Here is a 15,757-nt window from a genome sequence, read left to right as displayed (position 1 = left end):
TTAAATAACTAATGCTTGCACTGATTTTTAAAAATATTATATTAATTCACAGTCTGTTTAAAGATTAGAAATGCATATTTTACTGTGGACTTTGGGGCAGTGGGGAGGCAGAACTTTAATCGAACATCCATTAGGTATCTGTCTTTGGAGTTTCTTTCATCTGCCAGCACATCTTTTCCCTCCCCGTTATGCTGCCTTAAGAGAGACAGTCTTCAGTATATTACAACATTGCAGGAATCCCACAGATTGACATTCATTTAAAGCATCCCTGCTACTTTTATATAAATGATAGGCAGACCATCTGACTTCACTGAGGTCCCAGTTGTGGTTTTGATCTTGATGGATTATTTTGCTTTACGTTAGTGTTCAATAGCTTGGCCTAATCTCCACCTGCTTGAGAAATAAATGCCAATAGTCGCTTGGGTGAGGGCAACCCATCCCCCTCCTGGAAATACCTCTGAGCACCTGCTGGCCCTGGTGGGTCATGGGTCAGGAACGTTGTCTTCCTGCCGAGGGTTCTTCTAGGCCAAATAGGCCACATACAAGGCCGGCAGCTCGCCTTCAGTCCCCAGCCCTCCACACTTGCAGCCTTGCAGCCTTGTGTCTTAGTTGTTCCTTCTTCCACTCCTCCCCCTTCAGGACCCTGTACTCTCATTGTTCCCATTTTGCCCTTTTTAAAAAACTTTTCTTTTCAGGAAAGCACCTGACTTGAAGTTCAGTTGATACATATCAGTGTGAACTTAAGAGATGCTTTAATTTTTGGCATTCTTTCTTATTGTGAAAGGAAAAAAATTTGGTTCCTTTATGAAAATATCAGGTTATTAGCTTTAAAAAGGGTGGGGCAAATTTAGTGGAATAGAAAAACCTCTCCATCTTCTGAAACCACACCCAGTTGACAGCCACACACACACACTTCCTTATGTGAAAAGAGCATGTTTGGAAGAGGTGAAAGAAGAAACGTAGGAAACAGCAACATGGCCCAGTATATTAGCAAACAGGCAGACATTAATTACCTGCCTTTCTTTAAACAATAAACCGTGTGACAATAATTTTATTTCTTTTGAATGTTGAAGCCAGCCCATAAAGAGTAAACAGTTGAGCAGAAATATCAGATTAAATGCCTTGCTCTAAATGTCTCCAGAACTTCCTGTTGTCTGTTCTGTTAGACCTGTTTTGATGTGTCCAGTATTCATCAGTAGCTGTTAAATATTTTATCAATGTTGTTTTCGCAGCCACTACACTTTGACACTCTTCTTCCAGAAGGGAAGGGTTTCTGCTTATTCTCTTAATCCCTAAAGGCCCCTAGCTTGTTTGTGAACTGCATTCTCTGAACAAAGATCTCCTCTTGGAATTATTTTCCTGGGCTTTGATGCTTTTTTTTTTTCCACCAGTGGAACTGAAAAAAAGGTAGTAAGTAGTTGGTACTATGCAAGGGAAAATTTTTAAAAAATCAGTGTTGTACAAAATAAGATCAGTATAATCTTATATTAAGTTTGTGGTTTGTTGGTACTACCATTGCTAGAAGTCCACTCTTTAACATTTTGATATGTAATTGAACTGTACAATAATTGGCATTGTTTTACTTGTATGGTACTACCTTTGGCAAAAGGAAGAAACCAAAAAAGAGCAACAAGTAACATATATGTTACAGGAGCCCTATTTATAACAGTGGATAATTGGAAACAACTCCAACATAAAATACTTCAAGAACAATTTGGCAGACTACTACATATAAATATAATGGCATATGATAAACGTGAATTATAAACTAAGTTGAAAAAGCAGATGTTAAGATGGTACAGACGCTAATTAAAATGATAGGGAGGGGCTTCCCTGGTGGCGTCGTGGTTGGGAGTCCGCCTGCCGATGAAGGGGATGCGGGTTCGTGCCCTGGTCCGGGAGGATCCCACATGCCGTGGAGTGGCTGGGCCCGTGAGCCATGGCCACTGAGCCTTCACGTCCGGAGCCTGTGCTCCGCAACGGGAGAGGCCACAGCGGTGAGAGGCCCGCGTACTGCAAAAAAAAAAAAAAAAAAAATGATAGGGAAGAATACATTTTGTTGAGCCCTAGGAGGCATGATCAACTGTGATATAGTAACCGTAACTCTTGTGTGTTGGGTCAGGTCCTTCTGTTGTGTTAGCCCATGTGATTTAGGACTTAATTCCTTTATGCCAGTTTGTTCATCTGTAAAATGGGAATGATAATGTCTGTCCTGTCTGTACCACAGTGTTGTTGGGAGAGGCAGATATAAGAAGTTGGGACAGCATTTTGGAATGGGTGATCACTGTCCAGAGTACCCTCTGGGTAGATACTAGGTCTGCCCTTCAGGAAGTCAGCATTATATAAAAGAGTCACAGACTGGGGTTCAGGAAGGAACTGGGTTCTCAGCTCTGCTGTTACCTGGCTGTATGGTTTTCTTAACCTCTTTGGTATCCATTTTCTCATATTAGAAATAAAGGCATGGACAAAATCACTGCCAGGGTCATTTCCAGTTTTAAGATTCTGCGGGAGTTTAAATGGTTCAGAAGCAGTCTCTGCCGCAGGGCAGGGTCTAACGTAGCAGCTCTTTTTCTTCGCCGTTTTAGATGGTGTCACTGTGGTGCTTATTTATCTGTTTAAATTATTCCAGTCTTGTTTCAGGAATCTGGAACTTATTCTTTAAGGATGCCTGTGTTATATGGGATTTTTAAAAATGTAGTTCTGTCTTCCCTGGAAAGCTCTAGGTTTTGTCTATATCATGGTGTGTTAACAATATTATAGAGCATACTTGGTTATGCCCTAAGGCTAGAGGTTGTCAGTCTTTTTTTTTTTTTTAAAGGTTTTGTTTATTTAATTTTAAACCAGAGGAGGTTTGCAAACATGAAATGGACAGCTTGACCAAAAGTTTGAAAACACTATTCCCTAGGCCTTCTGTGCCTTGGGGCCACACACAGAGGTGTTCACTCTCTGGCCTATGCTATTGCTTGCCTCGGGCAAGTCCCCTAATCTCCTTGTGCTTCACTTTTTCCATCTGTAATTTGCCTGTCCTTGGGGCTTGGCCAGGGCTGCACTGGGACCAAGTCACTCCCTTTACTGGGGATGGAAGGAGATGAGTAGAAAGCAGCGTACTTTGTTTTCACAATCTCATTATTCTGTTATTCTTCTACACTCCCTACTTGTCTGCTGAAGTTTAATTCTGAAACTACAGCACATCTATGATAATGACATGTTTGAGGTTATGTTTATTCCATGCTGGCCAAAGGTCTCAATTGAGTAGGTTAACTAATTGTGAAATTACAGATGCAGTCTCAAACACTCTACATTTCCATTCTTTCCTTTAATTAGCCCTAGAACAGTCTCTCTATTGTTGTTGTTTTATTATTTTACTATAACTGTGGAGAAAGTATTGATAATACCTTGCTCATATTTGGTTGGAGAAATTGTCCTTTAAAGGTTTTTATCAGATGAAAGACTGGGAAAGACCCATTTTATTGACCCAGGAAGGCAGGATGATGGTCCATACCTTTTATTTTTGAGTTGTTATTCTGTATCTGTCCAATGAACATTTAAGAAATGTGAAAACTTGGGAGGAAATGATTCAAGTGCCAGACAAATGTAGGATATGATGGCACTGTTTTGGAATAGGAATTTTCAAAACAAGCCAATAGACAGGGCACTTGTTAACCTAGAGTTAAAAATCCTTTGGTTTTACACAAATTAAAATTGAGACGGATTTAAAATTGCAACTAGATGTATCACGTTTAAGTTCTCCTAACTTTTTTTTTTTAATATAAATTTTCAGGGCTTATATTGCTTCTTTTTAATAAATTTATTTGTTTTTATTTTGGGCCGTGTTGGGTCTTTGTTGCTGCGTGGGCTTTCTCTAATGGCGGTGAGCGGGGGTACTCTTCATTATGGTGCGCAGGCTTCTCATTGTGGTGGCTTCTCTTGTTGCGGAGCACCGGCTCTAGGAGCGCGGGCTCAGTAGTTGTGGTTCGCGGGCTATAGAGCACAGGCTCAGTAGTTGTGGCGCACGGGCTTAGTTGCTCCACGGCATGTGGGATCTTCCCGGACCAGGGCTCGAACCCGTGTCCCCTGCATTGGCAGGCGGATTCTTAGCCACTGTGCCACCAGGGAAGACCCTCTCCTAACATTCTTGACCCTCTTCAGGTTATGAAATATGAGTATGTGTGTATGAGAGACAGTTAAGATCAGACTTTAAACTAGATCCTAAGGGCTTCCTCCTGTGAGCGCAGGCTCCCGCTCTGCGTCCGTGTTGTGGGTGTAGGTGGGCCCAGTGCTCCTCTCCCGTCCACTTGCCTCTGCGTTAAGGGTTAACGAAGTCTGCAGGTGTGTTGGGATTAGCACTGTAAAGTTGTGTAAGGGGTTTTTCTTTCTTTTGATCTTCAGAAAGGGATGAAAGATAGCCATTAAACTCAAGGGATTAGGTCCCCTCTCTTTAAAGACTTTAGGTACCATAAATACTTCACTTCAGATATAAGGTGAAGACTTGTATATATCTGGGGGGAAATGGGTGTTTTATATTACCAGTTGGAAATTATTCAGTCTCCATTTACAAATTAAATGGTCTTTGCAGAGAACTTCTCTTCCAACCCGGAGTGTACTAAGATCTGAAAAAAATGTGTGTGTTTATATCGTGGTAGTTATGCCAATTTTTCCTCCTCATATTCCTAAACCTTTTCTTTTTATAAGTTCCTGTCTTATCTACATTGTGCCTTTTCCGCCCTGGGTGCTCCCTCATTCCACTGAGGCACTCCAAAACTCCTGGTTCTAAAACTTAGAGAACAACCACCCTTAAGAATTATACCCTGCTCACGTTATAAGTGTGTGGTCGGGTTTTTGGGGGTTTTTTTTAAGCCTTATATTTTGTTTTGTTTTGTTTTTTCCTTTAAATTAACATTATTTAGAAAAGGAAAGTGAGGTTGATGTGCTGGTGGCATAGTTAGTTATGGTTACTACATTTTCAGAAAGTGGTAGGAGACCAGAAGAAAGTCCTGCGTGGGAAATTATAATTGCAGCCCCATTATACTCTTGGCCAGTCACCTACTCTGTCAGTTTCACTCCAGAATGGAACATTGGGTTTTATTTTATTTTTTTCCCTTTGTGTGATTTCCTAGGATGGGTTACTGGACGGTGGAATGGATAATTTTATATGTATCTAATTGTATTAGAATTAGGGCCCCGGGGGAGGAAAGGATAGGGTTTGGGTAGATGCCAGCCCTAGAGTCAGCCTATTAAGTGATTACTCCTTCCTCCCACCCCATAATACATCATCAGTTATTTAGAACAGATTTAAAACACATTCTGTTGGCCCAGTGGCTTACTATATTTATATAATTCCGCATTTTGTGTTTTGTCCCTGAATTTGGGGACTTATGTGTGGTTATTTTTATTAAAGCTCATGATGATCGCTTCTATTATTGGCTGTGGTGTATGGGATACACTGACATTCCTTTTCCAGTGTTCCCCACCCTCCTTTTAATTTTGTTCTTTTTATTATGGAAAATTTGATAAAGTACCAGATTGAAGGCAGTTACAGTATGTGGATTTGAACCCCAAAGTATGTATTAGTAATGTGAAGAAAGGGAAAAGTAAAATTGTATGAGTGGATGATTTTTAGAGATGGATTATATAAAATACCAGATGAATTAGTTGAAAACAGCCAATGGCAGGGGTATTAAAGATTAAGGAATTAAGCCTCATGCTTGATAACACCATGGAGCTTTCAGATTAAGGGTCTGCTCAGTTACCGCCTTAAGCTTCTACTTCCGATGCTTCACAAAATTATAGGAATAACTCTATGTGTAAAGCTTATCCGAACTTTGGGCCTATAATATTACTCCAAAAGAAAGACGGGGGCAAAAAGAAACTGTGAAAGGTGTTTGGCAACGAGCAAGAGAGGGAGCTCACAAACTCTTTGAAGGTCAATTAGCCAGAAAATGTGCTGAAGACTGGGTGCTGTGCTGATTACTGGCCCAAGAATTGCCCCCAAGGTCCTCAAAGTGGTCCTGCCGTTTGAGCACAGAGAGACAATTATAGACTTTGAGGAGATGCTACAAAAGCTTTAATTAAGGGACTTACTTACACCCCACTAAGTTCTGGAAATTAAATTCTTGTTTGTGCTTAACTGATGTTTCTTTTGTCTGGGTTTCCACATGTACTTCAACAGAGGACACTATTTTTCTCAAGTCTGTTTTCCGTTCGAAGCCATTTTGCTGTGATGGATACCAGCAAAGCTGAGGGTTTAAACGGTATAAGGAACGAGATAGAAAAGTGGGCCGAGAGGCTTTTTGCTGGAGAGTGTTTTGGGCACAGGTTGAAAATTGTAGTATTTATGTACCTTGGTACAACAGTAAACCAGAACTCTGTTTGGGCCTAGATGGGTGATTAAAAGAAAAGGAAGGTACTGTGTAGAATTTGAATTTCAGAATTCGCACTCACAAGGCAGCATGATTTCCCTTGAATTGGCAGCTTTATGACTCTGGACACAGCAGGCTGCTCTTGTCCAGAAATATTTTTGTTTGCTAATGAGATCAAAGTAGCCTCTGGCTACCATCCAGGTCTGATTTTTCCTAAGCCTAGACCCATATTTAGGTTCCATTCAGATGTGACTTCTTTTACTTCTGGAAAGACTCTGATTTAAGTTGCCTTGGTCCTAACTAGAGCATTGTGATCACATTGATCCGCTGAGCTCCCCTCCTGCTGATGGAGGAGATGCTCTCATCTTTGAACTCGGGCCTAATTGCTGCCTTAGTGGGGTGTGTTCCCTTTTTTTTGTTAGTGAAGCAATTCTCTTTTTCATCTGCCCTTCTTTGAAGCCATTCACTTCTGTCTGCAAAGTTTGGTTTGAACCATAAAGATTTTTTAAAAGCACTGAGAAATGCTTATGTTCTAGTAACTTAAAATTGTCTCTCGGTATTTCTAGTTCACATACATCAGTCAGGTGGTACAGTTTCTCTCTGGGCCCCTTACAGACTTGAAGGCACTTCTGTGTGCCTCTCGGTTTGTCTGAAGGAGAGACCTTTAGCCTTGCTGTAACTCAACAGAGGCATCAATCAGCAAATCTTAAGACCCTGTAGAAATGAAAAATGGCAAGAAAGTTAAAATTGTCATCACCGGTTAAAATGTGCGGTTTCCGGCAAAGTGGAGTTTATACAGAAATCGCATTATTGGGCTTAATTTTCACATGTGGATGGGAAGGGGAGCGTTAGCATTGGATGAGAGGGCAGAGGACCCCTTTGGTGCCTGCTTCACTGCGAAGCAGCTCCTCTGTGGGGAGGGCCTCTGACCCGGGACAGTTTAGGATGCTGTAGTGACTGGGACGGGTCCGTGCTGGGCTGAGAGCTTTTGACAGGTGTCATTTAGAATGTTCCCACACCTGGATATGTTTTAAATAATGCATAATATGAATTTCAGTTCTTTTTGCTTTTCTTCGGAAAGGGGGAAAATTCTGTTTAATGATATGAATATTCTTTTGTTTGACCAAGTATTTAGCTGGTTAGTGAGCTTCAGCAGTTTGGTGCAAACTTCTGGAGAGAGAGAGGTCCAGCTGGCTTATCATGCTTGCCAGCTGAAGAAGAACGTGACTGAATTTTGCTTAAAAAGCTCTGATTCAGAAAGTTGCTTTATGACGTACAAATTCTAAGTTCCTATCTCTTAGGCTTTATTGCTAACACTGTCAGAGCTAGCGCATCTGGCTTAGATTCTCAAATAGTTTGGTTTTATGCTTCAGTTAAAATGAATCCAATCACATTGGAATTTGAAGATAGATAAAAAGGAAGGATTTGGGTACAGTGAGGATTCTTAAACATAGCAAGGTTATCAGGGAAGTTCTCGAAAACTTCCTCTCTGAATGGCCTTTAAAAATAATCTGGAAAAAGAAAAAAATAATCTGGTATCTTTTTCAGATAGTGTAGTTTATTCAGATGTAATTCTGTATAAGGGGTGCCAGGGGTGATGGAATAAATGACTTTGGGGCAGGCCTTTCAGCTCTGATTCTTGGTTATACCACTTACCACCAACACTTTTACAGACTTGTCATGTGAATATTTATTTGGTGGCAGAGGGGGGGTGGTCTTTTTTTGGGGGGGGGCCCACACTGTATGGCATGCAGGATCTTAGTTCCCCGACCAGGCATTGAACCCATGCCCCCTGCATTGGGAGCATGGAGTCTTAACCACTGGACCTCCAGGGAGTACAACTTCTGTGTTTCATTTTTGGCCTGGTTTTATCTTTTAAGTTAGGTTTTTTATTTTGACAGAATTAAAACATGCCATCTTTGTCAGATTTAGCAATATTTGTCTCTCTCTTAGGCTGTACATTATCGATGCAGTATGGTTTCTGTATTATTTTATTTGATCCCTCTCTCCAAGTGTGGATTAATGCACGTAGCCAAACAATTATGAACTTCAAATGCAGTTCATTGAAATTTTTGCTTTAATGGTGAAGCAGAATTATTTAGTTTGGGGGCATGTGAGAAACAAGGCCACCTTATAATTCAACCAGGTTGCTTTGGGGTTATTTAAGAATGACAGTTAAAAACATTTTTCAGGAAAACATCCTTCTGTATAGTCGTCCTGTGTCTCTGTGGTGTGACGGGTGCTGACTTAATGGTAGCGCGCGCATGCGCACACACACACACACACAGTTCTGTGTTTCTTCCTTATGCTGACCTTGGAACCATTAGTAGAGACTCAGAAGTTTACTCTTTCATAACTAACGCACTCACTCTGAAATGGCGGGCTGGAGGCTTGTGGCTCGGCATTTTATAGTTGATGCCAGTAGATGTTTTGGGTGAATCAGTCAGGAGCTGCGGACCTAATCCCTTTACAAGTTGGTGATGAGAGAAGTGAGTCAGCATTGGCGTTAACCTCAGTGGAGTATGGAGCGTTGATGCGTCCCTGTGGCACTGGTAACTTAGTGACTCTGCAGTGGGCCTGTACGTTTGTCTGCTCGCTTGTTTTTAGCTGTTTAAACCTCAAGAACTGTTACTGGGTTAGTAAGCCATAGCCATGCCTTGGCACCCAGATGGGGAGGGAAGCTTCTGCCTGTCTTGAGTAGATCAGAGGCCAACCCAGCCTTGCTCTGGGGCTAGCCTCTGCTGCGGGTTTACAGTAGATGTGCCAGAACTGCTTAGGAAGTTCTCTTTCCCACAGGAATGAATGTGGGTCACATTCTGGTACAAGGCCTACGCCTGCCGATGACAGTGCAGCTCGCGTTTCTCTATGGAATGAGGTAGAAAAGAGTGATGTTTTGAATAGTACATGAATTCAGTGTAGGCTTTAATCCAGCAAGTATTACTATGGAAAAACCTGTTTCAAAACAGGTTCTTCCCAGGCAAAGTCGTTGGTTTTACATTTCATTTTTCCCTTTGTCCTCTGTAGAGCAGTTCCACATCTGCATACTTCCCAAGTCTTCTCCCACCCCTGCTCCTTCAGCCTCCTTTTCTTCATCCTTCCTGGACCGCTGTGATAAAAAACACAGGGCCCTGATTTTCATATTTGCCCCTAACCTTTTCTTTCCTTATAAAATGCTTCTTTTTTTCAACATCTTTATTGGAGTATAATTGCTTTACAATGGTGTGTTAGTTTCTTGCTTTATAACAAAGTGAATCAGTTATACATATACATATAGCCCCATATCTCTTCCCTCTTGCGTCTCCCTCCCTCCCACCCTCCTTATCTCACCCCTCTAGGTGGTCACAAGCACCGAGCTGATCTCCCTGTGCTATGCGGCTGCTTCCCACTAGCTGTCTCAAATGCTTCTTTTTAAGACCAGAAAGTGTGAGGGAGCACTCTTATTTCATGGCCAGTGGTTTAAAGAAGAATAGTTATTTTTCAAAGTAGACTGTCTATTGACATTTTTTCCAGGAGAAACGTTGATTTTTCTCTCCCTGTTTTTCAGGCCCTGCATTCTTCCCCGGGCGATGTGCTGAGATCTTTGCCCGGGGTCAGAGCATCGGGAAGCTGGGGGTCCTTCATCCTGATGTTATCACCAAATTCGAGCTGACCATGCCCTGCTCCTGCGTGGAAATCAACATTGAGCCGTTTTTGTGAAGATGGGTCTCTGTTGTGTGGTTCTCGCCCCGAAGGTCCCTCTCTCCTCCTAGGTGCCCTTTAGTTGTCCCCACAGTAAGTCAGTCCACTTGTGCTTGTGCATGAATGTTGAATAAAGTAGAAAGCAGTGTCTGGCTCCGTGGGTGGTACTGCCATCCCCGCATCAGGCCAGCTTGTACGTGAGAGCCCAGTGGGGGGCCAGGAGCTGTTCTGAGAAACAGAGAAGCTCTCCACACATCAGAGCCTCTCACCATCACGTCTGCAGGACAGAATCCTGTTCTTTTCCCTGATGAAATGAGATAGCTGATTAGAGCACACGTACGAGATTAACTAAGAATTTTTAGTTCTTATTTTCTATGTTTGATGCATGTTCATCACTGGGAAACAATAACAGCATTTTTAGAAAACTTTTAAGAATTAGTGATGGTGTAATAGTTACAGCCTTTGAAGTCATCTTAAAGTGAAAGAAAAATGCACATATATTCAAAGTATTTGAGGGTGCATCGGTATTGGCTACTCTGTGGTAAGTCCCTGTAGAAATAGCTAATAAGGATAGACAAGAATTTTGTTTATGGAGCTTTTGCTGCACCTAATACTAATATTACTACCTTGAATCAGGGCAGCAATGTCCAGCTTAGCAAGATTTGTGAACGTACAGACTGCCATCTCCTCCTTCCCAATCCCATTGTAAGCTGATCCTTACATTTCAGTAATGAAGTGAGATACGCCCATTAAAAATAATGCTCGTCAGAAGGTTTGTGTCCAGCATTCATAGATTTCTTATAACTTAAGACAACCCAGTTTTTTTTTGTTTTTTTTTTTGACAACCCAGTTTTTAAAAAACGGACAAAAGATGTGAACAGACATTTCCCAAAAGAAGATAAATGAAATAAGCACATGAAAAGATGCTCAACATCATTAGTCATCAGGGAAATGCAAAGAAAAAAATAAATACGAATTAATATGGCTAAAATTAAAAAAGACTGACTATACCAAGTGTTGGCAAGACTGGAACTTTCATGTGTGGCTGGTGGGAATGTAAAGGGATAACGGCCACTTTGGAAAATAGTTTTGCAATATGTTAAATCATGAAACATACATCTGCCATCTAGCCATTCTACTCCTAGGTTTACTCTACTCATATGGCCATACAAAGATTTTTATGCAAATGTTCACAGCAGTGTTATTCAAACAGATGAATGGATAAACAAATTATAGTATATCTATACTATGGAATGCTTCTCCGCCAAAAAAAAACGACTGATACTCAGAACAACATGAATGAATCTCAAAACACTAAGTCCAAGAAGCCAGATGCAAGACTACAAGTGATTCCATTTATATGAAGTTCTAGAAAAGTCAAATTGATTGACTGGCTAGAGCCTGTGGAAGGGAAATTGACTGCAGAGAGTTAAGAGGAAACTCTTTGGGGTGATGGAAATATCTATACCTTAATTAAGGAGGTTGTTAAAATGTAGGTTACACCTCAGTAAAGCTGGGAGTGAAAAATTAATGCAACATGTTGTATTTTAATACGAACACCAGCAGATGCACACAAAGGGTAAAAGCATGAATTTTAGAATCGGCATGTCTGCACATGATGGCTTACTGGTCCACTACCGTTAGTGAGACATTCTCCCCCAGTTTCAAGTTCGCTATGATTGAAATCAGGGTGAGTCATGTGATAGCCATTGTTGAAGTGGGTGGAGCCATGAGTTCTGTTAGCAGCCAGCCACCTGGATAATTTTTGGATGGTCAGAAACAACTTGTAATGAAAAACCCAGTGATACCTAACTGTATATCCCAGCATGAAAGGGGTAAGAAGATCAACTCCATCCATCATGTGGAGGTTTCTGCCCTCTGAAGCAGGAGACAGCAGGAAGAATAACAATATCGGGTACATGAGAAGAAGAAGAAACGAATCTTCGGCTTAGAGTGGAGGCTCCGCAGCCAGATCGTCTTACACTCGCCCCCGTGAGGCATTTGAACTGGAGCCAGAACAGTCTGTGGGCACTGCCTGCCAGAAAGCTTTTACTGGAGAAGACACACCTGTGTAGCAAAAACTGGGAGCCCTCGTATTAAAAGAGGAATTAGATATAATTGAGTCCTGTTCTAGCTTACAGATAACTTCTGCAGCCTGACATTCTTGCATTACTCTTCAGTTTATAAAGTACTTTCACATGCGATTTTGTCTCAACATTTTAATTTCTTGGTTTAACAATTGTAGGAGGGAGTTAGAATAGGGATTCTCCCTGTCTTATAGGATGAGAACAATTGACAGAGATTAATAATGTGCCCAGATGTCACATGGCTAAAACGGGGGTTTGTGACACCTAGTAAGAGTGACGTAGAGCCCATGGGTCACTCAGTGTTTGGCATTATTTACCTACTTACCCAAATGCTGAGGTTTTCTTTTTTTAACCAGTTTTGTTTTTTATATATAAAATACTAAAAAACACAAAAAATTAAAACTTCACTACTTTAAAAAACTGTACAAAGTAAGACCATCCCAACCTAATTTACCCTTCCTTCCGCAATCCTCTGAAGTAACTAACCATTGTTAACAGTTCACGTTGTTTCTGACGTTTTCCTTAGACAGTCAGACCCACACACATGCTCAGCTTTAGGGTCATGCTTTACTTACTGGTTTCTATTTTCTATAGTGTATTTCATGACATTTCACTTAATATGTCCCATTTTTCCAGGCCAGTACCTTTAGACCTACCTACCTTTTAAATGATACAAAGTCCTATCGCGTGGATGTCCATAATTTGTTCAGCTCTTCCTCTGCTGATGAGCCTTCTGTTGTTGCCAACTCTGCAATTACAAAGAGTGCTCCAGTGGACTTCCGTATGCCTCCCCCTAAAATAGCACTGGCTTAGGGACCATGAAAAACCATCCCTAAAGATGCAAGACTGTAACTATCCACATTTGGTATTGTCTTAGATATCTGAATACCACACTGGAATATCCTAGATATTTCTTAGATGTGACTTTTGTTCTTGAGCTGTATATAATCTCAGTACGTTCGATTTCTCAATGCAGGGCATATGAAATTCTGCTACTACCTTTCACATAGGAGTAGCCTAACTAGGAACCAGCTCGCCTAGCCACTGCTTCTGCCCTCGGTAGTGATGGGCTCAGCACACACAATCTTGTCTCGGTGTTAGCCTCTGTGCTTGGTGTTTCCTGTAAATGTCACTGACCCCAGTGCTTGGTACTGACTTGGCTCTTTTGTCTGTTTCATCCAAAAGCTAACAGGTGGCCTTAAAGCAATACAACTGCCTTCAGCAAAATATTTCCTCTAAATAAGAAAAGCATTTGACATCTGATCTTCTGAGTTGTGACTTACTATAAGGAGCTTGAATAATTTTATGTATATAATTTTTTTTTAAAGTAGAGGATGGGGCTTCCCTGGTGGTGCAGTGGTTAAGAATCCACCTGCTAATGCAGCAGACACGGGTTCGAGCCCTGGTCCGGGAAGATCCCACATGCAACAGAGCAACTAAGCCCGTGCACCACAACTACTGAAGCCCACGCATCTAGAGTCCGTGCTCCGCCACAAGAGAAGCCACCACGATGAGAAGCCCACGTGCCAAAATGAAGAGCAGCCCCTGCTCACCGCCAACTAGAGAAAGCCCGCATACAGCAACAAAGACCCAACGCAGCCAAAAAGAAATAGATAAAATAACTTAAAACAAACAAGCAAAAAAACTTAAAAAAAAAAAAGTAGAGGATGGCATATGTAATCAGATTCAAGGCAGGGCTCACCTCTGGGACAATCTGTGAGCAGCTCCCTAAGGCCCCTGACCAGAGTCCATGTGGGGCAATCGGCCTCCTTGGACAAAGGCAGAGGAGCCACGTGGCAAGTACTTGACGACAATCCGGGTGATTTCATTTCCACTACCGCCTGCTTTGTTTTCAGGTTGCCTGCCCACCTTCAACTTTCTAGTAAACAGAAAGGATGACTGTAAACATGTAGACTGTGGGTTGAACAAACACCTCCAGGAGAGGGTTTAATTGAATTATGTAAGGCTAAAGCCCTGTTTCTTCTCCCTCATGTGACCCATGCAGTGCAGTAAAAATACACTTGAGGCCCACACTCAGGTTCTTCACTCCTCATCCATAGGTTTGGGCTTGATTGTCTCGGTTTAAGGAAATCAGGAACATGGCATGTTCTGCATTAGAACACATTTTGAAAAAGCCCTCCCCCACCCCACCCCCCAGGTGTTAGGAGGTGCTGGCATGAGAGAACTGCTCCAGCATTTGAATTATAGGACTTGTCAGACATGCAAAGCAAATCTGCCCTTAAATATTAAGACAGAAAAGTGAGGATGTTGAGGAAATGTGCCTGCTTGGTTCCAAACCTGGTAGAAAAAGAAATTTCCTACATTCCGCCCACCCCTGAAATGAGTACCTACTTAGGGCCAACAAGAAACCAGTTGTAACGGAGGCAAACCCGTGTAGACATCCACACTGGTGCTGAAAGGCTACTCAGAGACGGACGGGATTCACTGGAGATCTCTTAGCTGTGACTGTCGGGCACAATGTTTAAACACAGAGCACTGGCAGTGAGCCTGCGGCAGATGAAGTAAAATAAGCCAGACGGAAAGGTGCCCCAATAGCAAACCATGCTGTACGGAGGAGAGAGATCGTGTAGGTGAGACAACCTCTGGGAAACGCTGAGCACCACTGTCACGGGGAGGCCCTGCACAGGGTTTGTTCTGGAGCATAATGAAAACAAGCATGGATCAGCTGGACCTGACTGACCTCCCCTCCAGTCTTCAAGTTAGTTCAGCGTCTTGCATCCTAGTTGATCCATACATGTAGTCTTTACTCCCTTCTTCCCAAGGAACATTTTCCTCCTTTGCTTACCCATCTACAAATCCAAATGAAATACGTAAAGCAGTGGTTTTCAACACGTTAGACACCAGGCAACGAAGGCCAGTGATCCCCCGAGAGATAGAAAAGAAACAAGGTGAGGCCTGTGATTCTCCAGCTTACGGCCTGGAGAGAGTCCAGGCTGTGGTGCAGCGGTGGGGGCCCAGGTGGAGGTCGGAGGTCTTCAGGAGTTGAGATGGAGCTGGGAGTCCACAGAGGCCGAAGCGGCTAGAGTTGGCAGGGAAGCGGTAAGAGCCGAGGAGAGATAGGCAGAGGCCCCGCCCTTGAGTCTTAAGTTGAGCACTGCCAGTGCGTGCATGTGAGGGAACTGCTCAGGAAGAGGAGACCGCCTGGAACATCCACAGACGTGAGGGAACCGCCCTGGGAGCCCACACGAGGTGGGCCGGAGCTAGCAAACCTCGGAACCCATGGGGAGAGTACCCAGAAGGGCTTTGCCTCCGTAGTGGGGAGACCAACTCGAGACTAAGCGTTACTCTGGTTCAACCAATAAAGCTTAAAAGTAAGGTCCAGAAGAATCAAACTACTTCCAAGGAATGAACTGCGTCCTAGAACAAAGAATATGTATAGTGATAAAAAAATATCCAGCACCCAACACTGTAAACGTCACAGTATCTGGCATCCAATAAAAAAAAGTATCAGGCAAAGAAACTGGCAAATACAACCAATAGGAAGGGGAAAAATGAATAAAAAAACAGACTGAAAAATTACCTAGCTGATAAAATTAATAGACAAGGATATTATAACTCTATCCCATATCTTTAAGAAGCCAGAGCGAAGATTGAACAAGTCGAGACGTGGAA

General features: G+C 42.3%; 1 protein-coding gene across 2 annotated transcripts in view; it reads left to right on the top strand.

Moving 5' to 3' along the window:
- FARSB (phenylalanyl-tRNA synthetase subunit beta) overlaps nucleotides 1-12,148 on the top strand; it is a 67,897-nt gene extending 55,749 nt beyond the window's left edge. For both annotated transcript variants that reach the window (XM_079923722.1, XM_079923723.1), the window contains exon 17: nucleotides 9,904-12,148. In XM_079923722.1, the coding sequence (XP_079779848.1) occupies nucleotides 9,904-10,055 (152 nt within the window). In that variant the 3' untranslated portion in view covers nucleotides 10,056-12,148. The remainder of the gene's footprint in view (nucleotides 1-9,903) is intronic.
- The last annotated feature ends 3,609 nt before the right edge of the window (nucleotides 12,149-15,757 follow it).

The sequence above is a fragment of the Stenella coeruleoalba genome, assembly GCF_951394435.1.
Source record: "Stenella coeruleoalba genome assembly, chromosome: 6".
NCBI classification, from domain to species: domain Eukaryota; kingdom Metazoa; phylum Chordata; class Mammalia; order Artiodactyla; family Delphinidae; genus Stenella; species Stenella coeruleoalba.
Note: the sequence above shows the minus strand (reverse complement) of the source record. Positions and strands in the feature narration are given on the sequence as shown.